The sequence below is a fragment of the Megascapheus bottae genome, chromosome 16 (assembly GCF_031878675.1).
Source record: "Megascapheus bottae isolate mThoBot1 chromosome 16, mThoBot2.hap1, whole genome shotgun sequence".
Lineage (NCBI taxonomy): Eukaryota > Metazoa > Chordata > Mammalia > Rodentia > Geomyidae > Megascapheus > Megascapheus bottae.
The window spans coordinates 46,824,780-46,843,985 of record NC_143524.1 but is presented as its reverse complement, the minus strand read 5'-3'; the positions used below and the strand labels follow the sequence as shown (position 1 = coordinate 46,843,985).

Sequence of the window (19,206 nt, the reverse complement as noted above, 5' to 3'; positions counted from 1 at the left end):
TTCCAGGCTTGGGACTTAAATTCAAGACCTGGGTGAGCCTTTGTGCTCAAAGCTAGTGCCTAAACACTAGAGCCACAGTGCCACTTCGTTTCCTGCTGGTTAATTGGAGATAAAACTCTCACAGACTTTAGTTCCCAGGCTGGCTTTGAACTGCGATCCTCAGATCTCAGCCTCCTGAGTAATTAGGATTACAGGCGTGAGCCACCAGTGCCCGGCTAAGAACCAGCGTTTTGTTTCATTGAGTCCATGTATAGTTTTTTTTTTTTTTTGCCAGCCCTGGGCTTGAGCTCAGGGCCTGAGCACTGTCCTTGGACTTTCTCAAGGCTAGAGCTCTACCACTTGAGCCTCAGTACCACTTGCGGCTTTTTTCTATATGTGGTACCGAGGATTCAAACCCGGGTCTTCATGCATGCTAGGCAAGCACTTTAACCACTAGGCCAGATTCCTGGCCCCCATGTATAGTTTTTTAAAGTCTCTTAATTCATTGGTTTCTGTCCTAATCCTTTCTCTCTGTGTCTGGTTCTTCCAGGTTTGATTTGTTCCTGTGTTCTAGAAGCCTTAGTTGCTTCATGAGGTTGTTTCTGTTCTCTGCTTTCACTATACCACAGAGGTTCTGGAATGATATATTTTGATTGAATTGTAGGAACTTTATAATTTCTTCCCTGTCTCACCTGTTGTTCCACAGGATATTGTCCAGTCTCCATGTGTTGGAATGTTTTCTGTAATACCTTTTGCTGGTGAGACTTATTTTAATATTGTGATCAGCTAGAATACAGGGAGTTATCTCAACCCCTTTGTATTTGCTCAGGCTTCTTGAAGGTCCCAGGATGTGATCTATTTAGCAGAAGTTTCCATGGGCTGCTGAGAAGCATGGATTGTGTAGTTGTTGGGTGAAATACTCTGTAGATGACTATTAAGTCCATTCGGGGTACGGTGTCATTTAATTCAGAGGCTTTTTTTGTCTAGTCTTTTGATTGACCTTCTTTGGTGAGAATGGGGTACTAAGCTCTCCCACCATTACTGTGTTGGCATCTATCAGTCTAAAAAGTGGTTGTATAATATTGGGGACCCCTTCTAGTGATGGGATGCCAGGAGGCTGTTGGAGGTCACTGGCACTGGCAGCTCCATTTGGGGTGAGAGGGGAGTTTTGGGCGGGACACTTGCTGCATCTAGGTGTTAGAGGTCCTGCCAAGTGTGCTTTGTTTCTGGATATGGCTGATGTGGTGCAGCTGGTGGCAGGGAAGGAAGAGGGGACAGGACACTCATTTTTTCCTTGCGTTAGAGGTCCCACTGAGTCCTGTAGCAATGTTGCTGTGGTCTCGGTGAGGTGCAGCACTGCAGGGGTAAGGAGGTTGGCAGGCTGAGTCTACCACACGGTGCGGTGCTGCTGTGTGGTGGTGATGCTGCGCTTGTGAGTATGGAAGTGCTGGTGTACCGCGCTGGCTGCATTTCCAATTCCAAGACTTCCGCGTTTGTATCTCAGGTGTGTTGTTGCTGTCTGCTGTGTGAGTTGCTGGAGGGTTCTGAAGGGTGGTGAGGAAAAATGAGAAAAAGAACAAAGAAAATCTGAGGAGGCTCTGAGACCAGAGCCTGCAGTGGCCCTCCCTCCCTCCCTCCCTCCCTCCCTCCCTCCCTCCCTCCCTCCCTCCCTCCCTCCCTCCCTCCCTCCCTCCCTCCCTCCCTCCCTCTCTCTCTCTCTCTCTCTCTCTCTCTCTCTCTCTCTCTCTCTCTCTCTCTCTCTCGTGTCCCTGGGCTTGAACTAAGGCCTGATGATTGTCCTTAGGCTTTCTCAAGGCTAGAGCTCTACCACTGGAGCCACAGCACCACTCCTGGCTTTTTCTATGTATGTGGTACCAAGGAATGGAACTTAATGATACCTGCATGCTAGGCAAGCACTCTACCTCTAGGGCACACTCCTGGCTCTAGTATCTTTGCTGTTGAGTTCTAGTTTACTTCCACTGTGACCAGAGAGAATACAGGGAGTTACGTATTTTGATATTTTCTTAGGCTTGTTGTACATACTAGGATATAATCTATTTTAGAAATGGTTCCATGGGTTGCTGAGAAACATATGTATTCTGTAGTTGCTGGGTGAAATAACTTTGTTGATGTCTATTAAGTCCATTTGGATTAATAGTGTAATTTAAGGGGCCAGGAGTTTGGCCGAGAGGTAGAGTGCTTGCTTAGCATGCACAAAGACCCAAGTTTGATTCCTCAGTACCATATACATAGAAAAAGCCAGAAGTGGTGCTGTGGCTCAAGTGATAGAGCTCTAGCCTTGAGATAGCCCAGGGACAGTGCTCAGGCCTTGAGCTTAAGCCAGTACTGGCCAAAAAAAATGAAATAGTGTAATTTAATTCAGAAGTTTCTTTGCTGATCTTTTGTTAACCTTTTTTTTTTTGGCCAGTCCTGGGCTTGGGCTCAGGGCATGAGCACTGTCACTGTCCTTGGATTTTCTCAAGGCTAGAAGCTCTACCATTTGAGCTACAGCACCACTTCTAGCCTTTTCTGTTTCTGGAGTTAGAATTCAGTGACTGGTGTCTTATCTTAGTTTTATCACTCAAGGCTGGCTTTCTACTACTTATGGCTTTTTGGTAGTTTGATTTTTCTTCTAGTCCTAGGGCTTGAACTCAGCTTGGGCTCTGTTCCTGAGCTCCTTTACTCAAAGATAGTGTTCTTAAAAGAAAAAAAAAAAAAAAGATAGTGCTGTACCACATAAGCTATAGCTCCACTTGTCTGTTTTTGAAAGTTGATTGGAGATAAGAGTCTCACTGACTTTTACTGCCCACACTAGCTTTGAACTATGATCCTGAGATTTCAGCCTTCTGAGCAGCTAGCATTACAGGTGTGAGTCACCAGCCCCTGGGCTAATTATGGTCTTTTCTCGGAGATAATATTCCACTGTGGTTTTTAAATTTGTATTTCCATGATTATATATTGAACCTTTTATATATACTTTGCTATTTATATATTTTGTCTTGAGAAATGTCTATTTAGATCACTTGCTCACTTTGTTATTGTTGTTGAGGTATTTGAATTCCTGTGGATTGTGGATATGAATCTCTTACTAGATGGAGCCTTTGCAAAGGTTTCCTATGATTCTGCATATTATCTCTCCACTCTTGCTCTTTTTCTTTGGTAGATTTTAAATTCAGTAGGTTGTTAGATTTTAAATTCAGTGGCTCATATCTACCTACAATTTTAACTTCTCAAGAGGCTGCGATCTGAGGATTTCACTTTGAAGCCAGGCTGGGTAGGAAATTCTATAAGACTCTTATCTCCAATTAACCAGTAAAAATCCAGAAGTGGAGCTGTGGTTCATGTTAGAATGCTAATTTTGAACACAAAAGAGTAGTGTTCAGCCTTAGGAACAGCATATGTGTACACACACACTCACACACACACACACTCACACATATACACACACACAGTGGTTCTCGTGTACATACAACTAAAATCTAAAGATACCTGCTGTTTTAAAAATTGGAGTGTTGGGCTGGGAGTTTGGCCTATGGTAGAGTGCTTGCCTAGCATGCACGAAGACCCGGGTTCAATCTCATGGTACCACATACTTAGGAAAAGCCAGAAGTGGTGCTGAGGCTCAAATGGTAGAGTTCTAGCCTGAGCCTAAGCCCAGGACAGGCAAAAAAAAAAAAAAATTGGAGTGTTGAAGTAGTGCTGTGTCTCCAAGACGTAGACCACTAGCATTGAGCAAAAGTGCTCAGGAACAGCATTCAGGCCCTGAGTTCAAGACCATGAGGACAGAAAAAAAGGAACAATAAATAAAAACAAATTCAAAACAAAAAAAATCAGACTGATTACACTATGTATATCTTAAGTTTATTTACATTTGGGTTTTATGTCTGCCATATTGCGACTGTGTTTTGGATCCCATTTTCTTTTATACTACCTCATTTTATCTCTTTGAGTAATATTTATACTGTGTCATTTCCCACATTTTGTTATTTTAATTAACTTTTTTTTTTTTTTGCCAGTCCTGGGGCTTCAACACAGGGCCTGGGCACTGTCCTTTGGCTTTCTCAAGGCTAGATTTCTACCACTGGAGCCACAGTACTACTTCTGGCTTTTTTGTGTATGTGGCAACTAAGGAATTGAATCCAGGGCTTCTTTATGCTAGGCAAGCACTCTTCCACTAGGCCATGCTCCCAGCCCTTTAGTTAACTTTTTGAGACAGTGACTTTTGTGTTGCTGGAACTTGCAGTCTTTCCCCCTTTTTCATGCTGGATTATAGGCATGTGACCCATACCTGACTTTTTTTTACCTTCTTTGTTACCTTATTACATTTACCTTTTTCCAAAGGTTACTTTGAATTTTAGGGTAATGTATTTTTAGGACCAGATCTCACCTTGCCCAGGCTGCTCTTGAACTTCTGAACTCATGATTGTCCCATCTCAGCCTCTTGAGTAGCTAGGTTTGTAGGCTTCCACTACTGTGCCTGTATTTTATATTTGACCTTCCCAGCTGAATTCTATCAGACTTTTAAGGAAGAACTAACCAATACTTCTCAAACTTTTCCAAGAACTAGAAAGGGAAGAATCACTATAAAACTCATATTAGCTGGGCGCTGGTGGCTCATGCCTGTAATCCTAGCTGCTCTGGAAGCTGAAATCTGAGGATTTTGTGGTTCAAAGCCAACCCACGATTAACCCCCCCACACAAAAAAAGCTTCATTATATGAAGCCAACATTATAATCATCCAAAAAAAAATCATGCACTATGATCAAGTTTGTTTTATTCCAGGAATGAAAGACTGGTTTAATATGTGTAAATAAGTATACATTAACTTTTGAAGTGATTTTATGAATAAAGGTAATATTGTATATCATATATTTGCAGTATATCTTTGTAGATGCATATTTCTATCTGGTGCCCTTTTCTTTCATACCCTGTAATATATTTCTTTTTGTGGTGCTGGGGAACAAACCCAGGACCTTGCCAAAGGTAGACAAGTCCTGCCTTCCCCTTTCCTTTTTTTTTTTTGAAGTAGTGTCTCACTGTATAATCCAGACTAGCCTTGAACTCTTGACCTTCCTAGCCAGCCTCTAGAGAACTGGAGAAGTGCCACAGTGCTGGACTAAGCACTTTGATTTTTTAAATCTGTTTCTTCTGAGTTTTGAATTCTAGGTTAACCAGTATTGTTCCCTTTCAAAAGTACTTTAACATTGTTAAACACTATCTTACAATTTTTGTTTCTGTAAGATGTCATTCTTTTTCGTGCTGTTCCTGGGACTTGAATTCAGTGCCTGAGCACTGTCCTTGAGCCCCACGTTAATGATCTACCATCTGAGCAACAGTTTCACTTGCAACCTTTTTTTAGTAGTTTATTAGAGATGAGAGTCTTCATGAACTTCCTAGACCAGGCTGGATTTGAACTGCAGTCTTCAGATCTCAGCTTCCTGGGTAGCTAGAATTACAGGTGTGAGCCACCAAAGCTTGGATCCAGATGTCATTCTTGTTCAAAGACTAGAGAGATTATTCTTTGTTTCTCTGTACTTGTTGCCTTTTCTCTGGCCAGAGTTGAGACTTTTTTCTCTTTACCTGTGCTTTTAAGCATACTTCAATAGGTTGGTATTAGATTCTTTCTAGTTAATCTGCTTGCAGTTACTCTTCATTTTTTTGGCCAGGCTTTGGAGTTCTATAAATCTGCTGGAGAGAGGGGGAGGAGGACGAGAGAGACTATATGCACTATATGCATGAATGAAAGGAGAAAAAGAGACTGGGGCTTTAATTTAGGGTCTTACATTTGTAAATAAGAAGTCTACCACACGAGCCATGCCCCATCTCTTGTTCTTTGGTTTGATTTTTGTGGTAGAATTTCAGTAACTTGTGCTCAGGCTGGGTTTGAATCATAGTCCTTGTATCTCTACCTACCCGGATGCTGGGATTATAGGCATATACCAGCACACCAATCCTTTTAATCCAAGAAGTGTATTCTTCATCTCTGAATTACATTTTTCATGTTTTACAGTTAAATTTAAATCTTTGAAAAATACCTTGCTAGTCTTATATATTTATTTTTCTCTTTCTTAAACATATAGGATAGCTGTAATATAACATCCTTATTTGCCTTTTTGTTTTTGTTGTTGTTGGTAGTGCGGCTTGAACTCTAGGCCTGGGCACGGTCCCTGAGCTCTTTAACTCAAGTCTAACACCCTACCCTTGAGCCATAGAGCCACTGCTGTGGTTAATTGGAGATGAGTCTCACGGACTTTAGTGCTTGGACTGGTTTTGAACCTACAATCCTCAAATCTCAACCTCCTGAGTAGCTAGGATTACAGGAGTGAGCTACTGTGCCCAGCTTGCTTGACATTTTTAAATCTGAAGCATATCTGATTGCTTGGCTGATTTCCCCTCCTCTCCCTTTGTACACTTTCATATGGATTGTGTTTTCCTGCTGATTTTCTTTTCTTTGGGTACTGGGCATTGTTTGGCTTTGTTCCCAGACTGTCGTAACCTTTAATGTCTGGTTTTAATGTGTGTACTGCATGACTTTTCTCCACTACTGAGGCAATGCACTTCTGAGGGTGCTACCCAAGGTCTCATGCAGTAAATGATATTTTGCTTGGACTGACAGCTGTTTCTTGCCTTATCTGAGCCTTGGATATTCTGTCACCTCCTTTGTGAGGTTCTTTTACAAGCCTTGGGGATTTCACAGGGCTGTACAGATAATATACATGTATAGACTCCAGTATACTATCCCTATTTGTAAGTTATCTATTACTGTATTCATGTATTATTAGAATTTTCTGTTGAAGTTGAGTTTTAGTACATTAATTGGAGCCACTTGAGGTTCTGATTTTTTTCCCCTGTTCTTTCAGCAAAAGGATGAATCATGGTTAAGGAGGTTAACAGGATTGAGCCCGGGGGAAAGTCAAGAGGATCGACAAAGAACGCTACTTCATGGATTACACACATCTTCAATTACAGACGCTATATCACCTTCCTTACTGGCATCTACAGTTGTCACTGGGAATTCAGGCAGTGGGAAAAAACAGAACTTGGATCCTGTTGCTGCTCTCGGGTACACTTTCATAGATATGAGCTGGGCGTGGCCATTAGAACTCACTAGAACCTCCAGGATGGAGGAGCCGAAGGCTGCATAATCCATGAAAGGACTGTGTCACTTACAGAGCCAAGTAGAACTTACTGAACTAAGGATTTCCTGTCCTCATTTTTTTATTACCATCTTCTTCCTTGCGACCTTCTTTCTGTTCTCTTCCGTGTCCTCCCCATGGTCTTCCCCCTCCTCTTCCCTTTCCCCTCTTTCCTTTCCTTTCCCCTTCCTCCTTCCATTTCCTCTCCTCTCCCCTAAGCCTTTGCCCTTCTTTTCCTATCCTCTTATCCCTCCTCCTTTCTTTTGTCCTCTTTCTTCTCATTTCCCCTTTGTGTTCCTCCTGTCTCCTTCTCCTCCTCTCCTTCCTTTTCTTTCTTCCTTTTTCTTCACTCCTTTCTTCCTCCCCCTTCACACGTCTCCCTTCTCCTCCTCCTCTTTTTTTGTGTGTGTGGTAGATTGTCAGGACGTTGTCTATCATGGAGCTTCATCTCTAGCCCCTCACTCTAGGATTTTCTTTACCTTCTCCATACTGTCTCTTTTATGCTTGTGTGTGCGCATGTGCACATGTGTATGCATGCATGTACGCACACAGGCACACACACATGTGCCAGTTCTGAGGCTTCAACTCAGGATCTGGGTGTTGTCCCTGAGCATTTTTGCCCAGGTTAGCACTCTATCACTTGAGGCACAGCTCCATTTTAGCACTTTTCATGGTTAATTGATGAGTCTCACGACTTGCTGACCAGCCTGGCTTCAAATCGTGATCCTTAGATCTCAGCTTCCTGAGTAGCTAGGATTATGGACATAAGGCACCATGCCCAACATTCATTTTCTTGTTTTGGGTTTTTTTTTTGTTTTGGGTTTTTTTCTTGTTTTTTTTTTTTTTTAAAACTTATCAAAACACACCTGCACCAAAGTATTCAAAATTTTAAGGCAAGATGCTTGAAGAACTTAACACATTATATACATATTGCCATACAAAAAACCCATTAAAACAGGACCCAAAAGTTCTGCAAAATACATAAACCCACCCGGCTTCTTTGCATGAAAATACCACCCACAGAGCTCATAAAGTCTTACAAGTTATGTGGAGGCTCTAAATATAGTCTTCAAACCAAATAACTCTATAGTTTTGATTGCAAATAAGATGGTTGATAAGAATAAGCCAATATAGAGATTTCACTTGAAGCATTTTATAGCAGAGTGAGCACTTTTGGAACTAATCCAGGCAATTCAAATGATAAAATCAGAAGAAAAAAGTTCATCTGTTGCAGATAGACTCTCCCCCACCAAATTTATCTCAATTGTGCAGACATTTTAGTTTTTCAAAAACTTCATAATTCTTATTTAAAATCACTAAATTATATATCTTTTAAAAAATGGAGTGACAGGCTGGGAGTTTGGCCTAGTGGTAGAGTGTTTGCCTGAATGCACAAAGACCTGGATTCGATTCCTCGGTACCACATATACATAGAAAAAGCCAGAAATTGTGTTGTGGCTCAAATGGTAGAGCTCTAGCCTTGAGAAAACCCAAGGACAGTGCTCAGGCCCTGAGTTCAAGGCCCAGGACTGGCAAAAAAAAATGGAGTGACAGTGATATGTGTTTCAGAGAGAAGCAGAACATCAGATGATGTCCTGATACATAAAAAAATTACAAACATACAAAACAAAGGGAAATACATTTTAAATTGTCAAGATTATCTTGAACATTGAGCCTCCATGACAAAAGGGAGATGGACTTGTCTGCTCTCAAGTTTTAATTAGTATCCACATAAAGAAAAATGAACACACAGCAATCACAAATACTTTTTTATTTTTAATGGGAAACAATTTGAAAATAGATCTCAATCTTCTTTTCAATTTAGTTTCAAATATTCTTCCAACTGCCTACTATTCTCTAAGTAAATAGGTACTTGATTATACTTTAAAATTATAGATAGAAAATGATAGAAATCTCAGAGAAGTTGTAAAAACTTTACAAGGTCACTTTCCAAATCATTTGGAAAACCAATTTAAAATATTGACTATCTCATCAACAGGTAATCATTCTGACTTTTGAGAAATGCTAATGCTACTTCCTAAAGCCTCCTCTAGTTTTCTTTATCTTGACAGGGTATTTCATATTATCATCCAAGAAAGATTTGATTTAACAGGAAGCCAAGCTTGTTGTATAAAACTGTATTCATAGGGGCCGGGAGTTTGGCCTAGTGGTTAAAGTGCTTGCCTAGCATGCATGAAGACCCGGGTTCGATTCCTCGGTACCACATACATAGAAAAAAGCCAGAAGTGGTGCTGAGGCTCAAGTGGTAGAGCTCTAGCCTTGAAAAAGTCCAAGGACAGTGCTCAGGCCCTGAGCCCAAGCCCAAGACTGGCAAAAAAAAAAAACTGTATTCATAATATTGTATCTCAGAGAGCACTCTAATTCTCCCACTTCGTTTAAAATCAGACAAGCCTGAAAAGGTAGTTGAGATATGAGACTATGGGTTTTTTGGATAGCCACAAGCTTTCCATCTTTCTTTTGGAATAGGAGAGGGAATGAAGTTAGAAGGGAAGCTGATCATAAAGAAATGAGAGGAAAATGCATTTCTAAAACAAAATAAACACCACTGTCATGTTGTGATCTACAGCCTGAAGCAAAGGCTGGCCTGCATGTCTCTGCACTTAGTATAAGCAATTTTTCCTTCCAAAATAAAATCTCAGTCATGGACTATATACTGAATAGAACTTCCTTCATATCCATGAACCACACTGACCGCTAAATGGACCTTTATTATTTGATTCTACTTTCCAATTTATTCAAATGACAAGATGGCCCCCAAATACTCAGAGCCAAAAATAAAAATTACTGCTTTCAAACTAAAAATACAAGTCACCTCTACAAAAATAAACAGCTTATCAAGAGGCTACTTTTCTTTCATATTATAGCTGACTGTACTTTCAGGTAATTTATAAAGGACCTTAAAACCTTATAAATGAGATGCACCAGACTACACCTATGTAAAATTGATCATGTTTTAATTATTGGCTAAAAACATCTAAGACAGTAGTCCTGCATTAGAAAAATTAAAGATTCCAAAAACATTGCTACAGAATTTCACAATGAATGGGTTGAGGGAGTTATTGAAAAATTTTCTCTACTGATTTTGCTCCCTCAAGACTCACTGACTATAAGTCATTTTTGCCTGAGTCTCAGCCCCCTGTGCAAGTCCTGTGGAAGCTTTTCAGCCTTGAGTTTCATATCTCCCATGAAAAGAATCTCATCAATCCCTTATTTTATTGTGCTGAAATGATACATAGCATAAAATTTACCTTATCAAGTCAAAAAATTTTCTCTACATACAAACATGATCATTAGTAAACGAGTAAATCTTAATTTAGATTGATAAGGCAAAAATAGGAAAACCACACTTCCACAAAAAGTTACAGATGATCATCTGGCAGGGAGAAAACAAAGCCGAGGGAACAAGAGAACTGACTCAGAATAATCTAGTCTTCTCCACCATCCTCAGCATCTTGTTTTCTGTTCTCTCCACAAAGAATACCTTCTTCATCTTCTTCCCCTTCTCCAACAGAGTCATCTTCTTCATCCTGAGTTTCTTTTTTCACTAAGTCTGAAAGACCGCGTTCTCTTCTGACTCTGTCTCATCTTTAACCTCTTCGTATTCTTCAAGTAGACCAGTTTATCCATCATCTTCCTCTTCTGAGGCTGGTGCTACAATATCCTCCTGATCAAGTCCATCTAACTGTGTGATTTGCTAGAGCAGCTCAAAAATACTTCCTCTGTATCCTTCCTGGTTTCTGTTCTCCGTTTAACAAGTCAAGAAGTTTCACGTCTTTAAGATTTTTGCAGAACTTCTATGGTACTGAGATCTTGAATTTTGTTTCCCTTCGGACTGTGGTACGTAGGATTTGAACGTTACCAGGATTTCCAACTTATTCAAGCTGGGGAGTGGGGCCAGTGAACTTAGTTTCACGTTCATACTCAAAGACTCTAGTTCTTTCCAAGTGTCATTTAGGACTTCAGTTTCCCCATTGACACACAGGCAATTATCAAGGATGATCTCTGTTATCTCCTCCAGGGCTCTGTTCCTTAACTCCAGGCTAATTCTCTTCATCTCCATGTCCTCCTGCTCTTCTGCCACAACTCTCCTCCTTTACCCCTTTCCCACTACCCCAACCCTAAATTTCTTTTTAAAAGATTTGTAAATGAATGAAAAGCAAATAAAGCTGGGCACGGTGGCTCACACCTGTAATCCTAGTTACTCAGGAGGCTGAGATCTGAGGATCACAGTTCAAAGCCAGCCTGGGCACTAAAAGTCCATGAGACTCTTATCTCCATTAAGCACTAGAAAAACTGGAAGTGGTGCTGTGGCTCCAATAGGGTGGTAGTCTTGAGCTGAAGAGCTCAGAGACAATGCTCAGGCCCAGAGTTCAAGCCCCACAACCAAGAAAAAGAAAAGGCAGATATAAACACCCACAACCACCAAAAAATAGATGTAGAGGAGAAAGAAAAGAATAGCAAATGAACTCCAGGAGGTTAAGACACTTGACTTGGCTGCCCCTACCTCCTTGTCCACACATCTGCATGTGCACACCACACACATGCATACCACACACAACATTCCCTCCCTCCCTCCTTCCCTCCCTCCCTCCCTCCCATAGTCCCTTCCCCGGCAGCTTGGAGATTCCAACATTCACTTTGATATTTAGTCCTTTAGTGAACCTTCAAGGGAAAATGAGGTTTGGTTGCAATTAAGTAGATGTTTTTGACCAGGGATTAAATATTCCAGACATTGGGCTAGGGGTTTAGCCTGGTGGTAGAGTGCTTGTCTACATGCACGAAGACCTGGGTTTGATTCCTTGGTACCACATACATTGAAAAAGCAGGAAAGACGGGCTGGGAGTTTGGCCTAGTGGTAGAATGCCTGCCTAGCATGCACGAAGACCTGGGTTCAATTCCTTGGTACCACATATACATAGAAAAAGCCGGAAATGGTGCTGTGGCTCAAGTGGTAGAGCTCTAGCCTTGAGAAAAATCTAAGGACCGTGCTTAGGCCCTGAGTTCAAGCCCAGGACCAGCAAACAAAAGCAGGGAAGTGGTGCTGTGGTTCAAGTGGTAGAGTGCTATCCTTGAGAAAGCTCAAGGACAGTAGTGCTTAGGCCATGAGTTCAAACCCTAGGACTGGCAAAAAAATTCTAAGCATAAGAACTAGTAAGTACAAACAAGCCTCTTGAGATAAGAATACATTTAGTGTGGCTGGCATGTGGAAAGGGAGCCAGATAGAGTGAGATGAGGTGGGGTTGGGCTTAGCTGACCCAGTAGTAGCTGTGACCCATTGAGGGCAGTGTGAATGACAGGAAGCACTGGATAGTTTTTAAGCAGGGGAGGGGCATTATTTGATATTGATATATATAATAATTATTAAGGCTTTGTACAAAGGGTGTGCCATTTCATAAGTCAGGTAATTGGTTTGGGACAGTGTTACTCCTTCCTTCATTTTCCCTTGGTTTTCTGCCCACAAATTACATGGGCCATTTTCCACATAGTATTTACTGAATAACATGATTGCACCTGTTTGCTCTTCCTTCTCACCTTTCTGCATCCCCTTTTTACCCCCCAAAAGAAAAAAATCCACAGCAAAAACAAATACCACTATAACCAACAACAGTAACAACTAAAAATCCATGTTTTCATTTGCTAGAGTTTGAAAAACAGTATTTTAAATGTTCAGAGAAGTTATACCTTTGGGTTCCTCTAAGCGTATCTTCCTTTAGTCTGTGTGAAAGTCTGTATAGGCTATCATGTCCAATTATGTTTTAAGATCTAGCTTAACATGAGAGAGAAAAGTATTTACCATTTGTGTCTCAGGACTTGGTTTACCTCACTTAACATTTTTTTCTAGGTCCATCCATTTGATACTTTGTAAAATTTTATCAGAGTGATGTACAGAAGGATTAGATTAGGTAGTGAGTACATTTCTTGTTGGACATTGTTTTTCTCCCACTGTCCCCATACTTGTTTTTGAAAGTCCACTCAAGAGGTGAGAAGTGGTAGCTCACACTTTGTAATCTCAGGAAGCTGAAATTTGAGGACTGTAGTTCAAAACCAGCAGGGGCAGGAAAGTCTGGGAAACATGTACTTCTAATTAACCACCAAAAAGCCAAAACTAGAACTGTGGCTCAAGTGGTAGAGTGCCAGCCTTAAGCAAAAAAAAAAAAACCCAAAAAACAAAACACAAAAAAAAACTCAGGAGATAATGCCCAGGTCTGGAGTTGAAGCCCCAGGATACTTTCTGTCTGTGTCTGTGTCTGCCTCCCTCTCCCTCCCTCATGCATGTATGCATAAGGTCCACTTATTCTGGTGTTAGTGGCTCATGCCTGTAATCGTAGCTACTCAGGAGACTGAGCTATGAGGATTATGGTTCAAAGTCATCAGCTTGGGCAGCAAAGTTCACGAGACTCTTATCAATTAACCCTGAAAGTGATGCTGTGGCTCACAGTGGTAGAGCACTAACCTTGAGGGAAAAAGCTTAGGACTAGCACCCAGGCCCTGAGTTCAAGCCCCACAAACTCCATTCCCCCCCCACCCCCAAAAAAGTTCACTCAAGTTTCCTTTGAGAGAACATGCTTAAGGCCTGGGTCAGTTCTTCCTCTTGCATTCAGAGGGTAATAAGTTTATTGCCTTTCAGTTTTTCAGAAAGTCTTTTCTGTTTTCTCTTTTTATTCTTATTATCCTTATAATAACCTGAGAACTTAGAGAAGGGCTTATTCTGTCTTACTTATTTAAAACTATCCAAAGAAGTAGGATATCTTATTCATATGGTTAAAAAAAACTTTTAAGATTCTATTGAGATAGCAACCCAAGCTTCATCCTCTCAGAAAAGGTTTGGTAACTTGTGACATGGCTGGTTTGTGTTCAGATTTTTATTGCTAGGGTTGGCTCAAGGCTCAGTTTGAATATCTCCAGATGCCCTCCATTTTGAGTTGGAGCTCACACAGATCTAGATCTTACCTTCACCCTTGCCACTTCTGACAGTGTGACCTAGAGACCATTAATTTATAGCACTTAGCTTAGAAGTTAATAATACCTAATTTATATAGCTCTTTTGAAAAATAAATTGAGCAGAAGTAGCTTGCGAAGTCTCTAGCATTGTCTTGCTATGAAATAGTATTCCCCAACTTGGATTTCTTCTTACTTTCCCAAGTGGGTAGATAAATGACTAAATGAAAAGATGAGCGAATGAATTCTTCCAGAATGGATAACTGAACAGATTTGGTAGATGGAGAGGTGAATGAATTCATCGGATGATTTTTGAAAGCCAACTACATTCAAGAAATTTTGGTAGGTATTAGTAGTACTGATAGGAAAGGGTTTTTTTTCTTAAAAAAATAACAGTGACAAATAACCATGTAATTACAGTTTGGTATAATAAATGTTACAAATGGACAGGCACCAGATCGCAGAGGGTAAAAACAGGAGTGGTTATTCCAGCCTGGGGTGTGTGCAGTGCTCATTGCAGCTAGCTGACCATGATAAACGTATACAGAAACGACAGAGATAACATGATGTATGACACTAAGTTCAACTTCTTTCTCTTTCCAGATAGAGCAGGTGTTTTTCCTCCTCCTGGTGATTTCATTTTCCCTCTCCGTCATTTTGCTGTTTTTGTGGATAGAAACCTCCAACGAATACTTTGACTTTGACTGGTGAGTGCTTTTTTCTTTTTCTTTTTTTTGATACTTTTATTTTGTATTAATAAGGGCTGACAGCCACGGGGATTCCACCTCCATTTGAAAGGACCAGAGTAGGGAGAGTAGGAAAATGTTAGGCTTTTCACAGACAGAGGAAAGATGCCTGCCTGGGGCAGGTGGCCTCTCAGTACCCAAGCCTGTATACCTATCCCCGCTCAGGCTTTCCCGCTTCACACTGAGATCAAACCTGGTCAGTGGGAATCTTTCTCTATGTTTCCAAAGTCTTCTCAGAGGATTTCCTGGCACCATATTCTTCAGTCTCCTGAGTTACTCATGCCTACTCTGAAGAAATATGTCGTGTTTCCTGCCATATTGTTATTTTCCTGTGGTGTGCTTCTTCCCTCTTTTTTGTTTACTAAACTGTCTTCTTTATATTGTTTGCTTCCCTTTGATATCCCTTGTACTGAAGCATTCATGAATTCCTTTAGTTTTTGTCACACTGTCTTCAAGTTTTGCCATCAATTGGGAATATTAGCCTTGCCTGGTACACCAGTTTGGGTTGGCAATTGTCATTCAGAGCTTGGATTTTACCAGGCCATGTTCTCCTTGGATTCAGAGTTTGTGTGGCAAAATCTGCATACCACTGCATACCACTGCCACCACGGATGACTATGTAGGCTATAAACTCTTCTTCTACAGAGCACTCTTCTTTCGTGTATCATGGAGTGGAACTGCTTTTACTAGGATGTGACTTGCCTGCCTTTCTTTTTGGAAGATTTTATTGACACTGATTTTTACATCATATTTCAAATGTCATGTTTAACAAGCAAGAATTCAAGAAGGGAATCTCTATATGCAATCACTGGCACATGATTTTAGAATATAATTAAAATAAAGCTGAGAGTTTGTACGTCACAGATACATATTGATCTACATAACATGTCTATGGAGTATAGATCCCATCATAGATTTTTATGTCTGTGTAGTTATGTTTATGTCTTCAAGACCGTGTCAATAACCTTGGGTACCAGAACTTTTTTTTTTTTTTTGGTGGGTCATGGGGCTTGAGCGCTGGGCCTGGGCACTGTCCCTGAGCTCTTCGGCTCACGGCTACTTACCTACCCTTGAGCCAAGCCCTATTTCCTGTTTTTTTTCTAGAGGTTAATTGGAGATAAGAGTCTCAGGTTCTTTTGTGCTGGGCATGGCTTTGAACCTTGATCCTCAAATCTCAGCCTCGTGAGTAGCTAGAATTACAGGCGAGAGCCACCGTGCCTGACTGGGTACCCGAATATTGAGTCATCGCTCCTGTACTGTTTGGATCTACTATCCGCATATTAAAGAGACCATGCGCTTTTTGTTCCTTTGGTCTTGACTTACCTCACTCAACATGATTTCCTCTAGATTCATCCACTTCCCAGCGAGTGTCAGTATTTTGTCTTGTCTGGTGGCTATGTAGAATTCCATTGTATATATGTACCACATTTTTTGTATCCATTCGTCTGCAGTAGGGCATCTGGATTGTTTCCATTGCCTGGCTCAGCGATGAACATGGCTGAGCAGGTGTCCTTATCATATCCTGGGTTATGATGCTCAGGGTAGATGCCCAGGAGTGGTATGGAGGGATTGTAGGGAAGGTCTATTTTCAATACATTGAGAAACCTCCAAACTGCCTTCCAGGGTGGCTGAACTAGTTTACATTCTCACCAGCAGTGCAGTAGGGTTCCTCTGTCTCTACAACCCTGACAGCATTTGGCATTGTCTGAGTTCAGAATATTGGCCATTCTTGTTGGGGTAAGTTGGTATCTTAGGGTTGTTTTTATTTGCATTTCCTTTATGACCATGGATGATGAGCATTTTCTCAACTGTTTCTTTGCTATTTTAACTTCTTCTTTTAATAAGTCTCTCTTTAGTTCCCTTGCCCATTTAGCAATTGGTTTGTGGGGGGGGGATTAGTTTCTTGAGTTCCCTGTAGATATTGCATATTAAGCATTTGTCTGATGTAATATAAATATTGTTCCCACTTGGTTAGCTGCCTTTCTATTTTAGTAGCTATGCCTTTGTCTGTGCAAAACCTTTTTATTTTAGGTAGTCCCATTTGTCGAATCTCTCTCCAGTCTGTTGTGACCCTTGGGACTGTGTTCAAGAAGTTTTTGCCTGTGCCTATGAGTTCCAGTGTCTCTCCTACTTCATCATGTAACAGTTTCAGTGTTTCCGGTCTGACATTGAGGTCTTTGATCCAGTTTGAGTTAATGTTTGTGCATGGTGAAAGGCCAGGATCAATTTTTAGTTTTCTGTGTGTGGCTGCCTAGTTTTTCCAGAGCCAATTATTGAAGAGGCTTTGTTTATTCCACTGTATATCTCTGGCTCCTTTGTCAAATATAGGCTGGCTATATTTATGTGGTTTTGTTTCTGGATCTTCTGTTCCATTGATCATCTGGTCTATTTTTGTGCCAATACCATGCTGTTTTTTTAATTAGGGCTCTATAGTAGAGTTAAAAGTCTGGTATTGTAATACCACCTGCATTGTTCTTTTTGCCTAGAATTGTTTTGGTTATTCTAGGTCTTTTGTTGTTCCATATGAACCTCTGGATTACACCACCTTCTATTTCAGTAGAGAATATCCTTGGGATTTTGATGGGTATTGCACTGAAATTGTATATCAGTTTTGGCAGTATGGTCATTTTCACTATATTGGTTCTCCCTATCCATGAGCATGGGATGTCTTTCCATTTCCAGGTATCCTCTTTGATTTCCTTCTTTAGGCTTTTTATAGTTTTCATTAAATAATTCTTTTACATCTTTGGTTAAGTAAATTTCTAAATATTTTATTCTGTGGGGGGGGCTATTGCAAATGGAATAATTTTCTTGATTTCTCCTTCTATTTGTGTATTGTTGGTGTACAGAAAAGCTATTGACTTTTGAAGGTTGCTAAAGTGGTTTATTAGTTCTAGGAGTTTGGGAGTGGAGCTTATTGGGTCGTTCAGGTATAGGATCATGTCATATGCGAATAGGAATAGTTCAATTTCTTCTCTCCCTATGTGGATCCCTTTGATGTCCTTCTCTTGCCTTATTGGCTCTGGCCGAGGGTTCCAGCACTATATTGAAGAGAAGTGGAGGGAGAGGGCATCCCTGTCTTGTTCCTGATTTTAAGGTAAATGGTTCCAGTCTTTCTCCATTCACTATGATACTGGCTGTAGGTTTGTCATATATGGCTTGAATTATTTTAAAGAATGTATCTCCTATTCCTATTTTCTTTAGTGCTTTCAACATGAATGGATTCTGTATTTTGTCAAATGTCTTCTTGGTGTCCAGAGAAATTATATGATTCTTAACCTTAACTCTTGATATGATGTATTACATTAATTGATTTGTGAATGTTAAACCAGCCTTGCATCTGTGGGATGAAGCCCACTTGATCATAGTGTATAATTTTTAAAATTTGTTTCTGGATTTTCTTGGCTAGTATTTTATTGTGGAGCTCTGCGTCTGTGTCCATCAGAGAGATTGGTCTGTAACTCTCTCTTTTTTTTGGTTGGTTCTTTTCCTGATTTGGGGATGAGTATATTAGCTTCATAAAATGAGTTTGGTATGGCTCCTTCTATTTCTCAGAAGAGTTTCAAGTATATAGGTATTAATTCATCTTTAAAAGTCATGTAGAATTCTGTAGTGAAACCGTCTGGATCTGGGCTCTTTTTGGTTGGCATTTCTCCGATTGCTTCCACTATCTCATTGTATGAAAGCAGTTTGTTCAGTTGACTTACCTCTTCTTGGTTCAGTGTGGATAGCCTATGTGTATTTAAAAAAATCATCCATTTCTACTACATTTTCCTGTTTCTTTGAATATAAGCCCTGGGAATACTTATTCATAATGGGCTGAATTTCTTGAATGCCAGCTGGGATTGTTCCTGTAGGGTCTCTAATCTTGAGTCTCCCCTCTCCTTTTTTTTTTTTTTTTGGGATTAATCTTGCCAGAGGTCCATCAATTTTGTTGAAAGAACCAACTTTTTGATTTATTAATTTTATGTATAGTAGATCTTATTTCAAGCTCTGATTTTTTTTGTTATTTCTGTCCTTCTAGTTGTTTTAGATTGAACTTTTTCTTGCTCCTCTAGGTGCTTCAATTGCTTCTTTAGGTTGTTTACACGAGCTTCTCCGTCTTTTTTTTTTTTTTTTTTTTTTGCCAGTCCGGAGCTTGAGCTCAGGGCCTGAGCACTGTCCTTGGACTTTCTCAAGGCTAGAGCTCTACCACTTGAGCCTCAGCACCACTTCCAGCTTTTTTCTATGTATGTGGTACCGAGGAATCGAACCTGGGTCTTCGTGCATGCTAGGCAAGCACTCTACCACTAGACCAAACTCCCGGCCCCTGTCTTTTTAATATAGGCTCCTAGTGTGGTAAATTTGCCTCTTAAGACTGATTTTGCTGTGTCCCGTAAGCTTCT

General features: G+C 40.5%; 1 protein-coding gene and 1 pseudogene across 6 annotated transcripts in view; one reads left to right on the top strand and one right to left on the bottom strand.

Moving 5' to 3' along the window:
• The window catches only part of Gdpd4 (glycerophosphodiester phosphodiesterase domain containing 4), an 85,860-nt gene that overhangs the window by 10,109 nt on the left and 56,545 nt on the right, over nt 1-19,206 (top strand). For 5 of the 6 annotated variants that reach the window (XM_090348476.1, XM_090348475.1, XM_090348473.1 and 2 more), the window contains exons 2-3: nt 6,840-7,042; nt 14,679-14,782. In XM_090348476.1, the coding sequence (XP_090204602.1) occupies nt 6,854-7,042; nt 14,679-14,782 (293 nt within the window). In that variant the 5' untranslated portion in view covers nt 6,840-6,853. Of the gene's footprint in view, nt 1-6,839; nt 7,043-14,280; nt 14,418-14,678; nt 14,783-19,206 lie in introns of those variants that run through there. The other variant, XM_090348478.1, reaches the window with a different exon arrangement.
• On the bottom strand, nt 10,562-11,196 carry LOC150053531 (acidic leucine-rich nuclear phosphoprotein 32 family member E pseudogene; annotated as a pseudogene).